Source organism: Puma concolor, chromosome A2 (genome assembly GCF_028749965.1).
Source record: "Puma concolor isolate L17-30 chromosome A2, mPumCon1.1.hap2, whole genome shotgun sequence".
Classification (NCBI taxonomy): domain Eukaryota; kingdom Metazoa; phylum Chordata; class Mammalia; order Carnivora; family Felidae; genus Puma; species Puma concolor.
Window position 1 is genome coordinate 52,853,237 of NC_141668.1, and position 17,100 is coordinate 52,870,336.

At 37.9% G+C, this 17,100-nt stretch overlaps 1 protein-coding gene and 1 long non-coding RNA gene across 2 annotated transcripts in view; one reads left to right on the forward strand and one right to left on the reverse strand.

The window, feature by feature from the left end:
- LOC147583201 (uncharacterized) overlaps positions 1-17,100 on the reverse strand; it is a 55,914-nt gene that overhangs the window by 26,347 nt on the left and 12,467 nt on the right. The window lies entirely within an intron of this gene.
- Positions 1-17,100, forward strand: part of SPMIP4 (sperm microtubule inner protein 4) — a 42,793-nt gene that overhangs the window by 20,613 nt on the left and 5,080 nt on the right. The window contains exons 4-7 of the mRNA XM_025929962.2: positions 1,525-1,596; positions 3,644-3,673; positions 6,717-6,898; positions 10,129-10,217. Coding sequence (XP_025785747.2) covers positions 1,525-1,596; positions 3,644-3,673; positions 6,717-6,898; positions 10,129-10,217 — 373 coding nt within the window. The remainder of the gene's footprint in view (positions 1-1,524; positions 1,597-3,643; positions 3,674-6,716; positions 6,899-10,128; positions 10,218-17,100) is intronic.

Genomic DNA, 17,100 nt, shown 5'->3' on the forward strand with positions numbered 1-17,100 from the left:
GCATGAACGGGGGAGGGGCAGAGAGAGAGGGAGACACAGAATCGGAAACAGGCTCCAGGCTCCGAGCCATCAGCCCAGAGCCTGACGCGGGGCTCGAACTCACGGACACGCGAGATCGTGACCTGGCTGAAGTCGGACGCTTAACCGACTGCGCCACCCAGGGGCCCCCCGATCTAATTCATTTTAATTTCTCATTGTGTCTACAATACAGATGCATCAGAGATTATTTAGCCATTTTCATATTGTTTCCCTTTTTTTGACATTAACTATATGTAACAAATATCCTTCTTGTACAGTTGTACAGGCCTCCTTGAGCTCATGCACAAATGTTTCTCTAGGGAAAATCCTAAGTGAAAGTTATGAGTCACAATATATGAGTATTTTTATTTTTATTTTTTTAACTTTTTTTATTTATTTTTTTATTTTTGAGACAGAGAGAGACAGAGCATGAACGGGGGAGGGGCAGAGAGAGAGGGAGACACAGAATCGGAAGCAGGCTCCAGGCTCTGAGCCATCAGCCCAGAGCCCGACACGGGGCTCGAACTCACGGACCGCGAGATCCTGACCTGGCTGAAGTCAGACGCTTAACCGACTGAGCCATCCAGGCGCCCTGAATATTTTTAATTTTAGAGATACGGCCCAAATGCTTTATATTTTCATGGTAGTGTGTAAAAGTATCTATTTACCCACACTCCTGGCCAACTGTGTTATATTATCAAACTACATAATTTTTGCCCATCTAGTAAGTATAAAGATTATCTGGTTATCAAAATTCATCTCTGGTTGAGTACTTATGTTCATGTTTTCTTATGTATGGTCATTTACATTCCCTTTTCTGTTCTTACTCTTTGCCCATTTGTACTGTCTTTTAGCTATAGGTTCTTACTAATTATATTCTAGATAGTAATCCTTTATATATCTTTATTGCAAAAATTTCTTCCAACCTTTGTTTTATTTGAGTTTTTGTGGTTTTTTTTTTTAAAGTAAGCTTCATGCCCAGTATAGAGCCCAATGTCGGGCTTGAACTCACAACCCTGAGAGCAAGACCTGAGCTGAAATCAAGAGTCAGACCCTTAACCAACTGAGCCACCCAGGCACCCCTATTTCAGTTTTATTCCATCCCGTATTCAAAGGTTTTCTTCTGATGTCATAAAATTTCCTTTTGGATTTTGAATTTAAAAGAAAAATCTCATTTAAAATGTTTTCCCCACCACAAAGAAAAAAATACATTCTTACATATTTTATTTTAATATTTGTATGTTTTCCCCCAAATATTTAGATTTTTAATCCATCTGAAATTATCTTTATGCATCATATGAAATGAAAATTTACTTTTTTCCAAATGGCTAGTGATTTTTCCTGCATTGTTTACTGAAAAGTAAATCCTTTGCCACTGACTTACAATGTCACCTTTTCATATACTGAATTTCCATAAATACATGGTTGTTAGTCTATTCATCTTTTTACTATCTGATAATCACTGTATTAATTTAAAAAGATGTTCTATTTAATCTTTCTTTTCAGAAAACTTCCTATTGAACAATTCTATTATTTGACACAGAACAAAAAAAGTGACATCTATGGAAATGATTCTTTGTAAGTTTGGGGTTTCTTTTCCTCATAATGGACCAAATAGCTTTTTTAAGTGAAAATATGTTATATGAGAAATAAAAAAGCTCCCAAATGGGAACTTTTAGAAAAACAAAAGTGTTCTTTTATTTTTCCAACAGAGATCATTAATAATAGAAACAAAGACCAAAGAAATAAAAATTTAAAAAATAAACCAAAACCCACTTATAGTTTGTAGCAATTAAACAAAGAAAAAATATGAAATATGGAATAGTAATTTTCAAAAGAATTCAAACAAGTCATCTGGGTCCATTTCTCTGCCTTTGACCTAGTTAATCTAATAAGAATCTGTTAAATTTCTTAAAAGTTTCATAGGAAATGGCCCAGCACCCTCAGCAAAATTTTTCATCAGGATATTATGAGAGGAGAGGATTATCATGACAATTTACAAATAATTTGTAATAAAGTTACTCCCTAAATCTCCTTTTTGGATAAGGAATATTTTTTAATTTATCCTTTGCTTACAGGAATTACTTTCCAGCATATTAAATTATCTTTCCTCTCTGCAATAGTCCGTTATATATATTTAAAGAGCATACTTCTTAATTTTCAGATAAAAATAAAATACTGACAACACTGAAGCAACAAGGAAAATATCACTTCTTTACCTTTATTAGAATTGTGAGGAATTTGTGTAGATAAGAAGTTAATATAGAGTTCAGCCACAAGAGGGAGCCAAAAAGACGTGAAATCTGTGGTGGCTACTAGGTCCTATTCATTTATCCCTTTGAGATCAGTACACTTTGAAAAGTAAATGTAGAGTGCAGCAGTAAAATAATGGACTGGTTTAGGTCAAGGGCCTGGGTCTCTGAGCATTTTTAATTTTCATTTTATCCTTTCAAACTTGAACTTTTTAAAAAGTTTTCCTTTTTAAAAATGTTTTCAATTTTGAATCCAACTGATTTTAGATATACACTTGTCAATATCATAGCTAAATTTGTCACATGAGAAAAATTTTAGATGCTGATTTAACATTTCATATATTGTAGTCAATCTAGTAACTCGGAATTCCTTGGATTGTTAATATTCATTGCCCCCGCCTTCCCCAAATCAACCATAAATATAACTGGAAGACATGTTTTTTGGTTTTGTTTTTTAGTCCCAAGCCTGCAAACTTGGAGTCCAAATAAAGAAAGACATAAACCTGTTAAGATTCATCTGAATTACGTGTTGATAATACACTGTGGAATCAAAACATAATATAGCTTACGTACCACTTTCTAAAGAAACATACAAAACTTAACCAGCACACTTCATTTTGTTGACCTCTGCTATCAACAGATAACATTCTATTCACTTTTTTATGCCTGAAATATTTCAGAAATATCTGCATAGGCTGAAATTAACTGTTGAATCCAATAGAAGTAGGTGACAGGCCTGTAGTGTGGACTTTGTTCCTGGGCTTCAGTATTATTTCTTGGCAGGCAGGGCTCAGGGTAAATAGTAAAGACGTAACTTTCAAATGAACTGATTCAGAAAAGACATGCCTCCAGAAACGTGTTCAGGTTTGTTCCAGCCTTTCTGTCAACGGGGCAACATTTATGATCGTGATAGATCAGCAATCCTGGGCAAAGGGACAAAGCACACACAGTACTTCTATATCTTGTCCCACCAGGCCACACTGAGGTCACTTGAGGTCATGTAATTGCACCATATGCATGGTGGCAGGCTGCCTGCAGCACTTTGGCTACTGCCTGATTATGAGGGTGAATGTCAAAATCAGAGCCGCATTATCATTGGAAGCAGTCAGTCCTGCACCTGCACTGCAAATAGGAAATGCAAAATGGGTGGTGAGTGGGACTGAAGTTAGATTGATCAACAGAACTGAGATATGAGGATATCATCCCTCTGACTGGTATTCAGTGTTCCAGAAAGTCAATCGAGAATGTTATCTTAAAGACACTGTAGTTTGAAAATGGGATACATCTTTATTTTTAAGCAAATTTCTAATAGGAATGTAAGCTTTGAAAAGTCCTTAATATAAATTAGGATTTGTTTCCTGTTTTTACTCTAGGATGCCCAAACCACCTAATGCAACAGTACAGTAAGTATATACTTAACATTTTCCTTCCATGTTATAGTCAAGTAAAAAATATTGGCAATCCATGTCTCAGTGTGAGTACAAATGTGACTTTTCATGAAAGACTTTAACAACTGGGAGAAGAGGATGGTATTATATACTCTGCTAATCCTTTCTTAATAAACTTTTTAATTTAGTACAGTTTAAATTTGCAGAATTATTTGAAAAACAGTACAGAGTTCCTATATACCTCATACCCAGTCTCCCTTATTAGCAATATCTTACATGTAGGGTGTATTTGTTACAAATTCATGAGCCAAATTTGATGTATTGTTATTAACGAAAATCCATACTTTATTCAGATTTTTAACAAAAATAGCCTTTGTACTATATATATAAAATATTGAACGAAATCTCATACATAGATTCAAGACAGAGTCCATAGCTTTTGAGTTTTAGAGTAAAATATGTTTTGCTAAATCATTACCAGATATAACTTAATATTATTAACTAGGAAATCGTTTCTAGAATCTGAGGGGGAAGAAAATTCTGCCTCAATCCCAAATGATCAGAATTAAGTGGGCCTCTCCCTGCCTTTGTAACTTCCACCTTTTACCCCTTCTTCTCAAAGCAAAACCCTGGCCACAGACAAAACCAGAAAGACCCAATAACTATGTATACACGTTTTGCAAATTTACTTCCTATTAGGGGGACCAATCCCCAGGGAAAAAAATGTCTTACAAAATTCTTTTGGTTCTGTTTTTGTAATTTAACGTGATCTTGGCCTTTGGAATTTGTATTCTAAATTAAGAAGTCAATCTCTACTTTCTGGTCATGTCTTTGTGATGAACAAGATACAAGATACAATGAAAACCAAATGCCTTTGTTGGGCAGTCCTAGCCAACATCAGATTAGTACCAAATGGGGCCACCCTGCCCTGGCCTCTGGGTGCATGCTAGCATTTAGCCTGTTGAATGATTCTCTGATAAAGAGGAGAGATAAAGCAGTTAGCATAAAGCCAGGAACATAAATGCTTTATTGTTGTAGTTATTGTTGTGGTTAACAACATCTCAAGGCAATGTCCCCTGAGTATAATTCCTGCTCCTGTAGTAGTTACAATGTCTCAGGACCTCCCACATTAACCACTGAGATATTTTCTAGGGACAGTGGACAGACATGACCATTTTATGAAATATTCATACCACATTTCCTTAAACTACATCATCAAGTCTAGGGGAAATGGCATTGAAAGTTCAAAAATTAATCCCACTGATTCGCCATTCCCACCAATTCTTACATCTTATCTCAATTTGACACATACTGGGAAAAATCCAAGAAAATCAAAATTAATCTTATTCCCAGGTAAGTTAATTAGCATAGACTGAGACAATCATTATACTGTATTTACTCAGCCATTCTTTCTAGTATGATTTGTGACTAAATGTCTCTGTTGGACAATATTTGAACCCTGGACTTTCTCATTTCATTCTTTACTGTCCCCAGGGTCTCTATCTTTCTTACCTAGGTCCCCTGCTTTCTGACTACTACACCTGAAAGTGAATGAAGCAAACACTCAAGACTCTGAATGTACAAGAACTTCTCTTATAACATGGGCTTTTTACTAGACCTCAGTAAACTCCGTCCTTTCCTAACTTAAGTAGACTGGACATTCTCCCCATGAGGAAAAATGTGTTCATTCCTATTTTATTCACAGTTTGCTCAAACTATAAATGATCGTTTATTTTCAAGCAAATTTATAAGGGGAAGTTAATTTGAGGGAGATGGTTAACTATAATATCCACTGAATCGGACAATGGAAATGTTTATTTAGAATAAGTGGAAATCACTGTGTTGTATATAAAAGGAAGTATACCCAATATTGCTTCAATGAAAGCAGTTACTAGGCTAGTGTTTTTATGACTCTGAGGTACATCAGTGAGTTGGAATTCAGGAATGAATGTCTTGATTCTGTGTTCTAATATCATCACGGAGTTGATGACCTCGTGCCTTGTACCAAGCCATGTAGCCATTGATGTGGTGCTTTTTAAGCAAAATAAATACATCAGAAAAGTTTAGTGATTCACAATAAAATGATGCCATACCCAATGCAAAAATGTGTTCAACTGACGGAGTTTGTGACAAGGGCAAGAAAACCAAATCTTTCCACAAAAACAGAACGAGCTGGCCTTCATAAATGACTTTTGCTTGAAGTCTAGACACTTTCTCTTACAAATCAGCCTTAACTTCTTGCGGTATCTATGAGAGATCAGGAACTTGTTAAGAATCTTGGACTGCTAGGTATTTCAGAGAGCCCGTCATGATGACAAGGCTGCTGAATTCAGTACAGATTTGCATTAGCGGGCCGAGTAAGCAGTAAGGGGCCGGGATCTGGGCCTGGGCCACCGCTGATTGCCAGCTATCAGCTCTCACAAATCTCTGCTAGTTCTTTTAAGAACTCTGCTAGTTTTTCAAATCATAGTAAAATTGTATCCCTGTGGTCTTTTTAACTTGTTGGTTTTTATTTTTCCCATCAGTTTATCAGCTATTTTTGGCTTTTTGATTTCTCAACAGTACTGTGTACATAAACAGGCAGTATATTTTGTTGATTGACTGCTTAAAAGAAACAGATGGCCTAGGTTGAAAGTTCAAGGCAAGATGGTTGGATATGACTTTGCATACTGAAGCTGAATGCCCAGAAATGATTCCATAAAATAAAGCACTGGGATCCTGTTAAAACAAGAGGCAGAAATTGAAAGCAACTAGAAAAACTACAGATTTCATGTATCTTCTGCATTAGTTGTGAAAATTATTCACAGATAAAGAATTCAGTTATGATTTATTTTAAAAAGTAACTTTTATTTGTCTAGCAAAATTAGGAAAATATGTTTCGTGGCACATATTCCACCAGAAAGCTAACTCCAGGAGTACAGGGGCCTTGGCTCACTGTCGTATCCTCAGAAATAGAACAGTACCAGTCACAAAGAAGGATCCCAATAAATATTTGATGATTAATTTTTTTCAATTGCATTTCTTTCTATTCTGTTTTGTTTGCTCAACTAAATCTCAGAGAAACCTGCTTCCCATATCCGATTGAACACCCCTACCACACACACATCTCACGTGGTGCCATGTTCCCGACATTTACATCACCTAAGGATCCTTACACTGGCATTAAAGCCCGAAGCCAACGGCCGTTTCCTCCCACTGTGCCAACGAAGGCTTACGATACGACGATTTTGAAAACAAGAGGTAAAATGTGATTTGGTATCAGAACAGTATTAATTCTTCTCATATTTGAATTTTATTCAATTAATAAAATCAAAGAAAGGAGGGCAAAGGACTCAAGACACAAAAGTGTAACCCATCAGATTAGGAAAGTTGTTCCTAACTGTGGCTGTGCTTTAGAATCACCGGGAACCCTACCACAAACCAAGTAAATCAGATTTTCCACAAGTGCTCTTAACTTTTCTTCTTTATACAGCCTTCCATGCTAGAAGCAGAAACCAAACATTGTAGAATTAGTTGTTTTTATTCTACCTGTTTTTTTCTATTTTTATTTCCTTCCTGCTTTCTCTTATGGCTTAGCTTTTAAAAATTTTATCCTAGCTCAGGTAATTAGCACAAGGGACAATATTTGGTTCAGAGCATCAGGGTCTAGACATAGGTATAGCAGTTGTGATGAAACTGAGAGAATGTCATTGAAACAAGACTCAGAAAGTAATAGGAACAATTTGTTTAGGTCCTCTTAACACCTTGGGGTATCTTCTTGCAGAAGCAAACCCTGGGGTCTTTCCAGATGTGGAAACTCTAAATGATACACATCAACTCTAAATGATACACATACATACATATATACATGTAAATACATGGGAGGTTGGGGTGGGAAGAGCTGTGCAAAAGAACTACAAGATAGGATGCCAAGCAACTGAAATTTGTATGATCTTATTAGGCAAAGTGTTAAAGTTAATTTATTTTTTTCAATCCCTGAATTAGATAATTTCTAAAATTACATGAAGGGCATAGAGTTAACAAGAAATCAGAGAAATGTGTGCAGAATTTATAAAAACACTTTTCAGCGCAGTTGTAGGTCACAGACTAAAGCAAGTTACCACCACCATTACCCACTCTTCCAAGCATCCCACCTGTTCTGACCAGTTAGTCACTCTTAGAGGACCTTAAAAAGATGAGTATATTGGGGCGCCTGGGTGGCTCAGTCAGTTAAGCCTCCAACATCAACTTAGGTTATGATCTTGCAGTTGGTGAGTTCAAGTCCTGTGTTGGGCTCTGTGCTGACAGCTCAGAGCCTGGAAGCCTGTTTCAGATTCTGTGTCTCCCTCTCTCTCTGCCCCTCCCCCGCTCATGCTCTGTCTCTCTCTCTCTCTCTCTCTCTCTCTCTCAAAAATGAATAAACGTTAAAAAAAATTTTTTTTAAATAATAATTACAAGGCAGGCTAGCAAGTTGTGAAAAATATGTAGGACCAAAAATGCAAAATTTGTTCTGATATGTAAATATTTTATAGAAATCCGCAAGAAAACACTAACATGTTTATCAAACAATAAGCAAAAGACAAGGGATGACAATTTAATTACAAAAGACCGAAAGAAATGTTTTTAAAAAAGAAGCAAGTTCAGGGGTGCCTGGGTGGCTCAGTCGGTTAAGCGTACGACTTCAGTTCAGGTCATGACCTCACAGTTTGTGACTTTGAACCCCGTGTCGGGCTCTGTGCTGACAGCTCAGAGCCTGGAGCCTGTTTCAAGATTCTGTGTCTCCCTCTCTCTCTGCCCTTCTCCCACTCGCACCGTCTCTCCCTCTCTCCCAAAACTAAACATTAAATTTTTTTTTTTTTTTAAGATGAGTATATTGTAATAACCCTTCTAAAAGACCTTTCTAGGGGCGCCTGGTAAAAGACCTTTCTAGGGGCGCCTGGGTGGCTCAGTTGGTTAAGCATCTGACGTCAGCTCAGGTCATAATCTCACGGCTTGTGGGTTCAAGTCCCACATCGGACTCTATGCTGACAGCTCAGGGCCTGGAGCCTGCTTCTTATTCTGTATCTCCTTCTCTCTCTGCGCACCCCCCCCCCCATGCTCTTTCTCTCTTGTTCTCTCTCTCAAAAATAAATAAACATTAAAAAAATTTTTTTAAAAGAACTTTCCAAAAACTACTATACCACCACATTAGGTTTTCTACACTTATTTGAACTTTTCTTTAATAGAAAGACATAGAAGAGTGCCTTAGTACCAGATTGCCTGAGTTTGAATTATTCCGCTTACTAGCTGTGTGATCTTAGGCAAATTGCTTATTTTTGTTGTGCCTCAGTTTCCTCATCTGTTAAAGTGGAAGTAATTGTACCTTATTCATAGCAATGTGAGTGTATATATAAAACACTTAGTACAGTACTAGCACACAGTAAATGTTCAATATATGCCAGCCTTTGTTCTTATTACATATGAGGATGGATGTTCAGAACATTCTTTTTTTTTTTTTTAAGTTTATTTACTTTGAGACAGAGAGAGAAAGAAAGAGACAGAGAGAGAAAGAGAGACAGAGACAGAGAGTGAGCTGGGGAGGGGCACAGCAAGAGAGACAGAATCCCAAGCAACCTCCACACTGCCAGCGTGGAACTCACAAACCTGACCCACAATCTATAGTCAGACACTTAACCGACTGAGCCACCCAGGCGCCCCAGAGCATTCTTTAATGTGGAACTTCTTACAGGACCAGAGGAGACCATGCTATATCTGATAAAGCTTATCAAACCACCACTAATACCTAAGAAGCCACATTCTTTAAAATGTTCTCTTTCAGTACCTTTTTGATAAGCAAATACTAATTCTATTTCTTGATATTTAGGCAGGGAAAGCCCAAAACAAGTAGTACAGAAATGTATTTACTAAGCCTTCAGAGACCAAAAGAGGACGTAGGAAAACTTAAACTTAAAAGTTATAACTTGGGGCGCCCGGGTGGCGCAGTCGGTTAAGCGTCCGACTTCAGCCAGGTCACGATCTCGCGGTCCGTGAGTTCGAGCCCCGCGTCAGGCTCTGGGCTGATCGCTCGGAGCCTGGGGCCTGTTTCCGATTCTGTGTCTCCCTCTCTCTCTGCCCCTCCCCCGTTCATGCTCTGTCTCTCTCTGTCCCCAAAAAAATAAAATAAAAACGTTGAAGAAAAAAAAAATTTTTAAAAAAAAGTTATAACTTACCTAAGAATCCCTTTCGTTAACAAGAAAAGTACATTTCCATTGCCCCCTCATATTGCTGGCAACACTCGGGTTAGAGACTCATTCTTGCTCTGTGTGGCCCACATGCTGCTCATTAAGGGGAGCAAGAATTCAAGCAATGCTCTAATACACTAGCTAAAATATGCACCCTCATTCCTCTCTATCTCCTATCATCTTGTTTCTGTTTATTGCACCCCAAAATCCCATTCATAGAAAACTGTTATTGCTTATTCAGAATAACAGCACTCTTCCTGAAAATTTCAGGTAACCCTTACAGATATGAACTGCTTGATTTTCCAATGGATACAAAGAAGAAAGCCTTGAATTGGCCAGGTCAGGGTGTATATTATGATGTAAGTATCTTTTAAATATGTGTTTAAAACAAAGTAAAAATGTTTTTACTCTATACATTTATGAAAACCCAAAAGATGGACTGTTTTATTTTCTATCTGCTTAAAAAAGTTGAGATTTTGACCATGATTCACATTTTTTTGTGTGCGTTTCCTTAGCTGATTTCACATACTTTGGGCAGTAAAGTAACATTTCCACAATTACTAAAAAAAAGAAAAAAATGCTCCCCACTGAAAGAAGGTGGAAGGCTGCATTTCACTCACTGTGTATCCCCCAACCCTATTCTTATAATTCACAGCGTATTAAGTAACTCCAAATATACATAGGATAAATGAAAAATTTTCAGAAAGGTTTACAATTATTATCCCAACCATTATATTTGTGTAGAATCAAAGATAAAAACAGCGGCCACTGTGTACTGAGAAACTGCTACACAATGACCATTCTGGATACAGTATATCACTTAGCCTTTATAATAACTTAAAATGGTTAGTATCATCATCCCCATTTTATAGATGAGGAAACTGGGTCTCAGAGAGTTTGTGGCTATCTCATAATCATTGAACTCAAGCTTGTCGGACTCCACTCTCTGCTCTTAAGCTCGGTACCACGACTCCACGCGGGCAGGGAGAGAAAATTTTTAATCATGAAGGAAAAGATCCGGACATTTGAAAACTATAATAGCCAACATTCATTGACCAATTAGTTTGTGAGAGGCAGTACCAAGTGTTTTCCATATATTACCTTCTTGCATTTAACAATCTATGAGGTAGGCAAGAAATAACTATGCAAGGCTAGAAACATTTGAATTTTAGTTGGGATAACCATTGTGGCAGGCCAGAGAGTGGCCACTGCGGTGTCACACAGTCATCTACAAAATACACAATTTCCTATTTGTTTTTTGTAAAGTTATACATCGGGAAAGATCCTTACAGAACCATCCATCATACTGGACCTCTTTAATTCTTTCAAGCAAAATCTATATCAGAGTATATGAAGAAATATGAGAAGTCATTCGAGAGACCATTCCGTCAATACACGTTCTTATGGCCAAAGTCTCCAGTTCAGTGGTTTAGTTTCTTCTTTTAACCTCCCTCACTTCCTCCAGCTCATGAAAATGCCACTGTCCTCATATCTCAGCCCTCTGCAACAATCTTGACTAGCTCTCCTTTACCTAAATGTAAATTCCAAGGGTTAACTGAGCTCCGAAGACCCTTCGGAGTCTGGCCTTCCTTCCTTCCTGCAGCCCGGCTCAGCTCGCTGGTCCTCGAACAGGTGGATGGCCATCTCCCACTCTTGGAATGCTCTCGTTTCACGGCCTCTCTGCCTATGCAAGACTTGTTCATTCTTCAAGGCTCAGCTCAACTCTGGTTGTTTCTGCTGCAGAGCAGAAAGTGAACCAAATAAGGAGACCCGCATTCTAGTTATTCTTATACCTGCCATTTGTTCTCTTGGTAATATTAGCAATATCATTTCTGTTCTTTGAGTTTACATTAATAAAATATACCTCTATAATTTCACTAAAATCTGTCCAACAGACTTCACAGGATATGAGGATTATATGAAGGCTATAAAAGCACTTTGAAAAATGGAAAGTGCTATAATTTATAAGCATTATTACTCCAACAGAAGTGATTTCCCCTCTTCCGAGTTTCTACAATTATTATAACCAATAACTTTTTACATGTATTTTATATCTTATCAACTCAATTACAAGCTCTCTGAAAGTGGAATCTTTTATAATATCTATAGTCCCCACAGCACTTTGTACGTAAATATTTTTGACTGATTTATCTGACTCTTCATCCAATGATTAATTAATCCAACTTTCTTAATCTCTTCCAATCTTAATTTTCAATCTTTCAGTTATTCTTCTGGTTTATCCCTAATCCTAATCAAGTTTTGTACTTCGCTGGACAGAAAAATAAAATAAAAATAAATTTGATACTGGGCTTGAAGGCAGTTATCTCATGACTCATCCATTTTTCCCCCTTTAGGATAATACCTATTCTTGTCCTCCTTGTGTTTCACCACTTCACTGGGGAGAGTGGCCAAGGGGTCTTCAACTTTATCTGCAATGTTCTATCTCTGTTAAAGGAGAATATTTTGTATAGTATTTACCTTTCCTGTTGCTAGAGCAGTGGTTCTCAACCTTGGCTGCACATTAGAATCACCTGGGGTGTTTTCAGAAATCCCAGTTCCCAGGCTGTACCCCACCCACATTATAATTGATTACATAATTATAATCAGCATTCTCTGAGGGTGGGAGGAGGCAGAGGGACACTAAGAACTTAAGTAATTCCAGGGGTGCCTCGGTGGCTCTGTCGGTTAAGCATCTGACTCTTGGTTTCAGCTCAGGTCATGATCTCCCGGCTTTGTGGGTTCGAGTCCCGCATCGGGCTCTGTGCCGCCAGCACAGAGCCTGCTTAGGATTCTGTCTCCCTCTCTCTACCCCTTCCTCACTTGGGTTGTCTCTGTCTCTCTCAAAATAAATAAATAAACTTACAAAAAATAACTTAACTAATTCCAGAAATATATCTCCTGGTTATAAAAAAGAAAACTTCCAGAAACCATATTTTAGTACTTTCTATCTAAGCTGATAAGACAACATGTATAACATTTCGTAAAGAGTACAAATTTTGGGGTGTCTGGCTGGCTCAACTGGTTGGGTGTCCAACTCTTGGTTTCAGCTCAGGCCATGATCTCATGGTTTGTAAGTTCAAGCCCCAATTCAGGCTCCATGCTAACAGCATGGAGCCTGCTTGGGATTCTCTCTTTCCCTTTCTCTCTCTGCCCCTCCTCTGCTCTGTCTCTCTCTCAAAAATAAATAAACTTAAAACAAAAAATTTTTTTAAAAGTATAAATTTTAAAGTGGCTCAGCTCCTGGTTCTAAAAATGTGTCAACTGTAGGGGTGCCTGGGTGGCTCAGTCAGTTAAGCACCCGACTTTGGCTCAGATCATGATCTCACAGTTTCTGAGCTCGAGCCTTGCTTCCGGCTCTGTGCTGACAGCTCAGAGCCTGGTGCCTACTTCAGATCCTGTGTCTCCCTCTCTCTCTGCCCCTCCCCTGTTCACGTTCTGTCTCTCTTTCCCTCTCAAAAATAAATAAATAAATAAATAAATAATAAACATTTAAAAATAAAATAAAATTTTTAAAAAAGAAAAAGAAAAAATGAAATAATTTATCAATTGTATAACCCTTGATAATATATTTAATTCTTCAATACCCCAGTCACCTCATAGATAGAACAGGAATAATCATAAACTCTACCTCATAGGGTTGTCTTGAGAATGAAATGCATGTAAAAACACTCAGCACCATATTAGCAGAGAGTAAGCTTATAATAAGTGTAACCTTCTGTCAATGTTATTATTCCAATGATTACAAAACTTTGTTGACCTAGAACATTAAGAAATAGGTGGTCTTGGAAAGGGGAATATTCTAAATAAGAGTTTAACCTTTTAAAACTAAAGTTCTGGGCCTTAATTTTAACACTATTTTATTTATTTTTTTATTTTTTTATTTTTTTAACGTTCATTTATTTTTGAGACAGAGAGAGACAGAGCATGAATGGGGGAGGGTCAGAGAGAGAGGGAGACACAGAATCTGAAACAGGCTCCAGGCTCTGAGTTGTCAGCACAGAGCCTGACGCAGGGCTCGAACTCACGGACTGCAAAATCATGACCCGAGCCACAGTCGGACACCCAACCGACTGAGCCACCCAGGCGCCCCAATTTTAACACTATTTTAAATGTCATTTTGCTTTCATCCTTTTACATTCCATATATATGAAGCCTGTGCCCTCAAGAGTCACAGAAATCTAGGTACCTCTTTCCCACCCACTCCCCAGAGCCACCCTACCTTTTTATCTCTTTGGCCTGACCCAGTTTTCCCCACCAGAGTCACTAATCATTGCACTGTCCTTACTCTAGCCATGGTCTCTCCTCCTACCATTCTCTTTCCTCGGTAACCTCTTCTCAATGGCCATTTCTAGACATTATGCCAATCAGAACGTTCATTTTCTTTTCATAAATGGCCAACAGATAGGTTCAAATATTTGACTCTTCTGGACTGATTTTGTCTCTTCCTCAAATGGCCAAAGACTTTTTGTTCTATTTCTCAAGAGCCAAAGCATCTGGTCTTAGCTTTTGTAATATGAAAATATTCTTTGGGATAATATCTACCTTGTAATCATCTTTTGAGTAAGATAAAATATAATAACCACAGAGGTCAAGTGACATAAACTTCCCTAACTTTGGACTATCTGAAATATTTTAACGAACAATTTTAAAAGCCTAACCGAGCCTACTATCCATTATTCCTTATCTGTAAATATTTGGAAAGACCTTTGGCTTCTCTTGCAAAGAGGATCCACTTATATCATCCTTACAGAGGAATGTGGTTTCCTTCTTGAACCACCAGCCCTCTTTCTAATCTAAAGTGCCCATCCCCCTCCTAGAGATATATTTCTCATTCCTAGGACAGTTCCATCTCTATATTGAAAACTGGCCAACTCTTCACTTCAAATATCCCTGACTCTTTACACTCTTCCAAAACACCACAGGTTACAATACAATTTCCCATTCCCTATTTTCTTCCTCTGTGCCCTTGCCTGCATTTTAGTAGATCACTGCTGTTACTTAAACTAGATTAAGACACAAGATTAATCCAGCCCCTCAGAACAATATTTGAAAAAAGTCCTTATTTCTAAGCTCGCTTTGCAAATCATTGTAAAGATAAAGAGAACAGAAAGGGTTTTCTTTAGCCCTGAATAAGCAAACCACGTATTAGTTAAAGGTTTATAGAGGTGGTTATTGAATACTTGAGACAGTTTTCTAACAAGTGCCTTTTACCATGACTATTCTATATGTGGAAAATGGGGAGCACTCCAACCTCACAGAGTTGCTATAATCAGCATCACCCTTAGGTCCAGGAATTTTAGAAGGCCCCATGCCTTTAGGGCCCAGCTCTGGCCTTCCTCTGGCTATACCCCTCCCTATGGGACAGGATGTTTATGGGAACAAGACAATCTGTCCATCTAGAGCCCATGCTCCTCAGGCTCCCACCCCAGACTGATGTTACACTGCAGAATTCCCTAAAAAAATGGCTTTGAATGCAGTACTAGGGCCTTCATGAGGTCTCTTCCCCAGGTCCATCCTCCCAGGGGTTGACAGTGCTCCAAGCCAGTATCTACCACAGGGCCAAAGCAGTTGCCAAGTGATGGCTGTTTGCTGGAAGTAGAGGTAATAGGTATAAGGGAGCTTGAACTTGAGGGCCAGGGTACCCTTATATATAAGGCACTTCACCATTTGGGATGGAATTGGGGGTAGGAAGAAAGCAGCAAGTGATGTTGAGGCCAGGGGCCAGCAGCTAGCTCTTTTTGAACCAGTGTCCCCACTGCAGTCTAATAAGTCTAAATTTGAACTTGGTCTTCCAAGTTGTCATGAAGGTATTTTGTCAAGGTAGGAAAATGGAACATATTTATTTAACAGCTTATTTGCTTGATTTATAAATTAAACTATTTAGGAGCACCTGGGTGGCTCAGTCAGTTAAGTGGCCAACCCTTGATCTTTGCTCAGGTTATGATCTTGAGGTTCATGGGACTGAGCCTTGCATTGGGCTCCATGCTGGCAGCATGGAGCCTGCTTGGGATTCTCTCTCTCCATCTCTCTCTACCCTCCCTCCTACATGCACACATGTACATGCTCACTCTCTCTCTCTCTCAAAATAAATAAACTTAAAAATAAAATAAAATAAAATAAAATAAAAAAATAAAGTAAAATGAAATAAAGTAAAATGAAATAAAGTAAAATAAAATAAAATAAAATAAAATAAAATAAAATAAAATAATTTAGACCAATGGAATGCAGGGTCTCAATATAGCCCCAGGACCTGCAAACGTTAAGGACAGGCTTTGTTCAGGACAAGTGCATAGTGTTCATGAAAGTTAATTCCATACTTTCCACCACCATCCATACCTCTGCTCTTGCTGTTCCTTTGGCCTCCCTATCTCTGCATGTCCTTCAAGGCCTATTTTCTGTGGTATGACATAACATGGCCTCTTGTCTCCTCCATTCTTCTCTGCTCCCCACCTTACTTTCCTGTTCAGTTAGAATCAATCTCTCCCTCCTCAGAACTTACCAATACTTCTTTCTTGACCTCTTTTATAAGTTACTTTTCATCTTAGAGTCATTTATGTTCATTCCTTCTCTCCTCTTCTAGCCAATACATCCCTGGATGATTTGTTTCTGTTCCATCCTTGTTCCCTGCCACTACCTTGCATATATAGGTGCTCAGTAAATATTTACTGAGTACGCTCAATCTGAGAAAAAGGTGAATTTCTAAATACCCAAAGAGACTTCAATGAACCTCATTCATTCATTCACTTTTACGTACACCTCCTTTTGAAAATACAAAATAAACTCCATTGTAAAGTTATATTGATAGAAGGAAAAATTTTATTTGAATTTAAATGACTTAAACTTCATCAGAAATCCATAAAATATATCAAATGGTGCCATTTCTGACAAGGAAAGAGAAGTGGGAGACACACAATTTTGGCTGAATTTAGCCAAAGGAGTACCTCAGAACACTTATCTCTAATAAAATTTTACTGGAGGTAGAGTATTCTCAGGGACATTTCTCCAAGGTATGTTATCAGATAGAGTCCCTGCTAAAGCAAAAAACTCATCATTCATGTGATAAAATACTGTGTTTAACTCTAAATATGGTTAAGTTGCAGAATATTAGTGATTAATGAAGAAAAAAATCATATCTGACTTCAGCCTAGAATTTCCTTTATGCTCCTTCTTGCTAAAATAGTGAATCAGCCCTATTCTACTAGATGGCACTAATAACAATAAACTTTGATGTTCATATTCTAG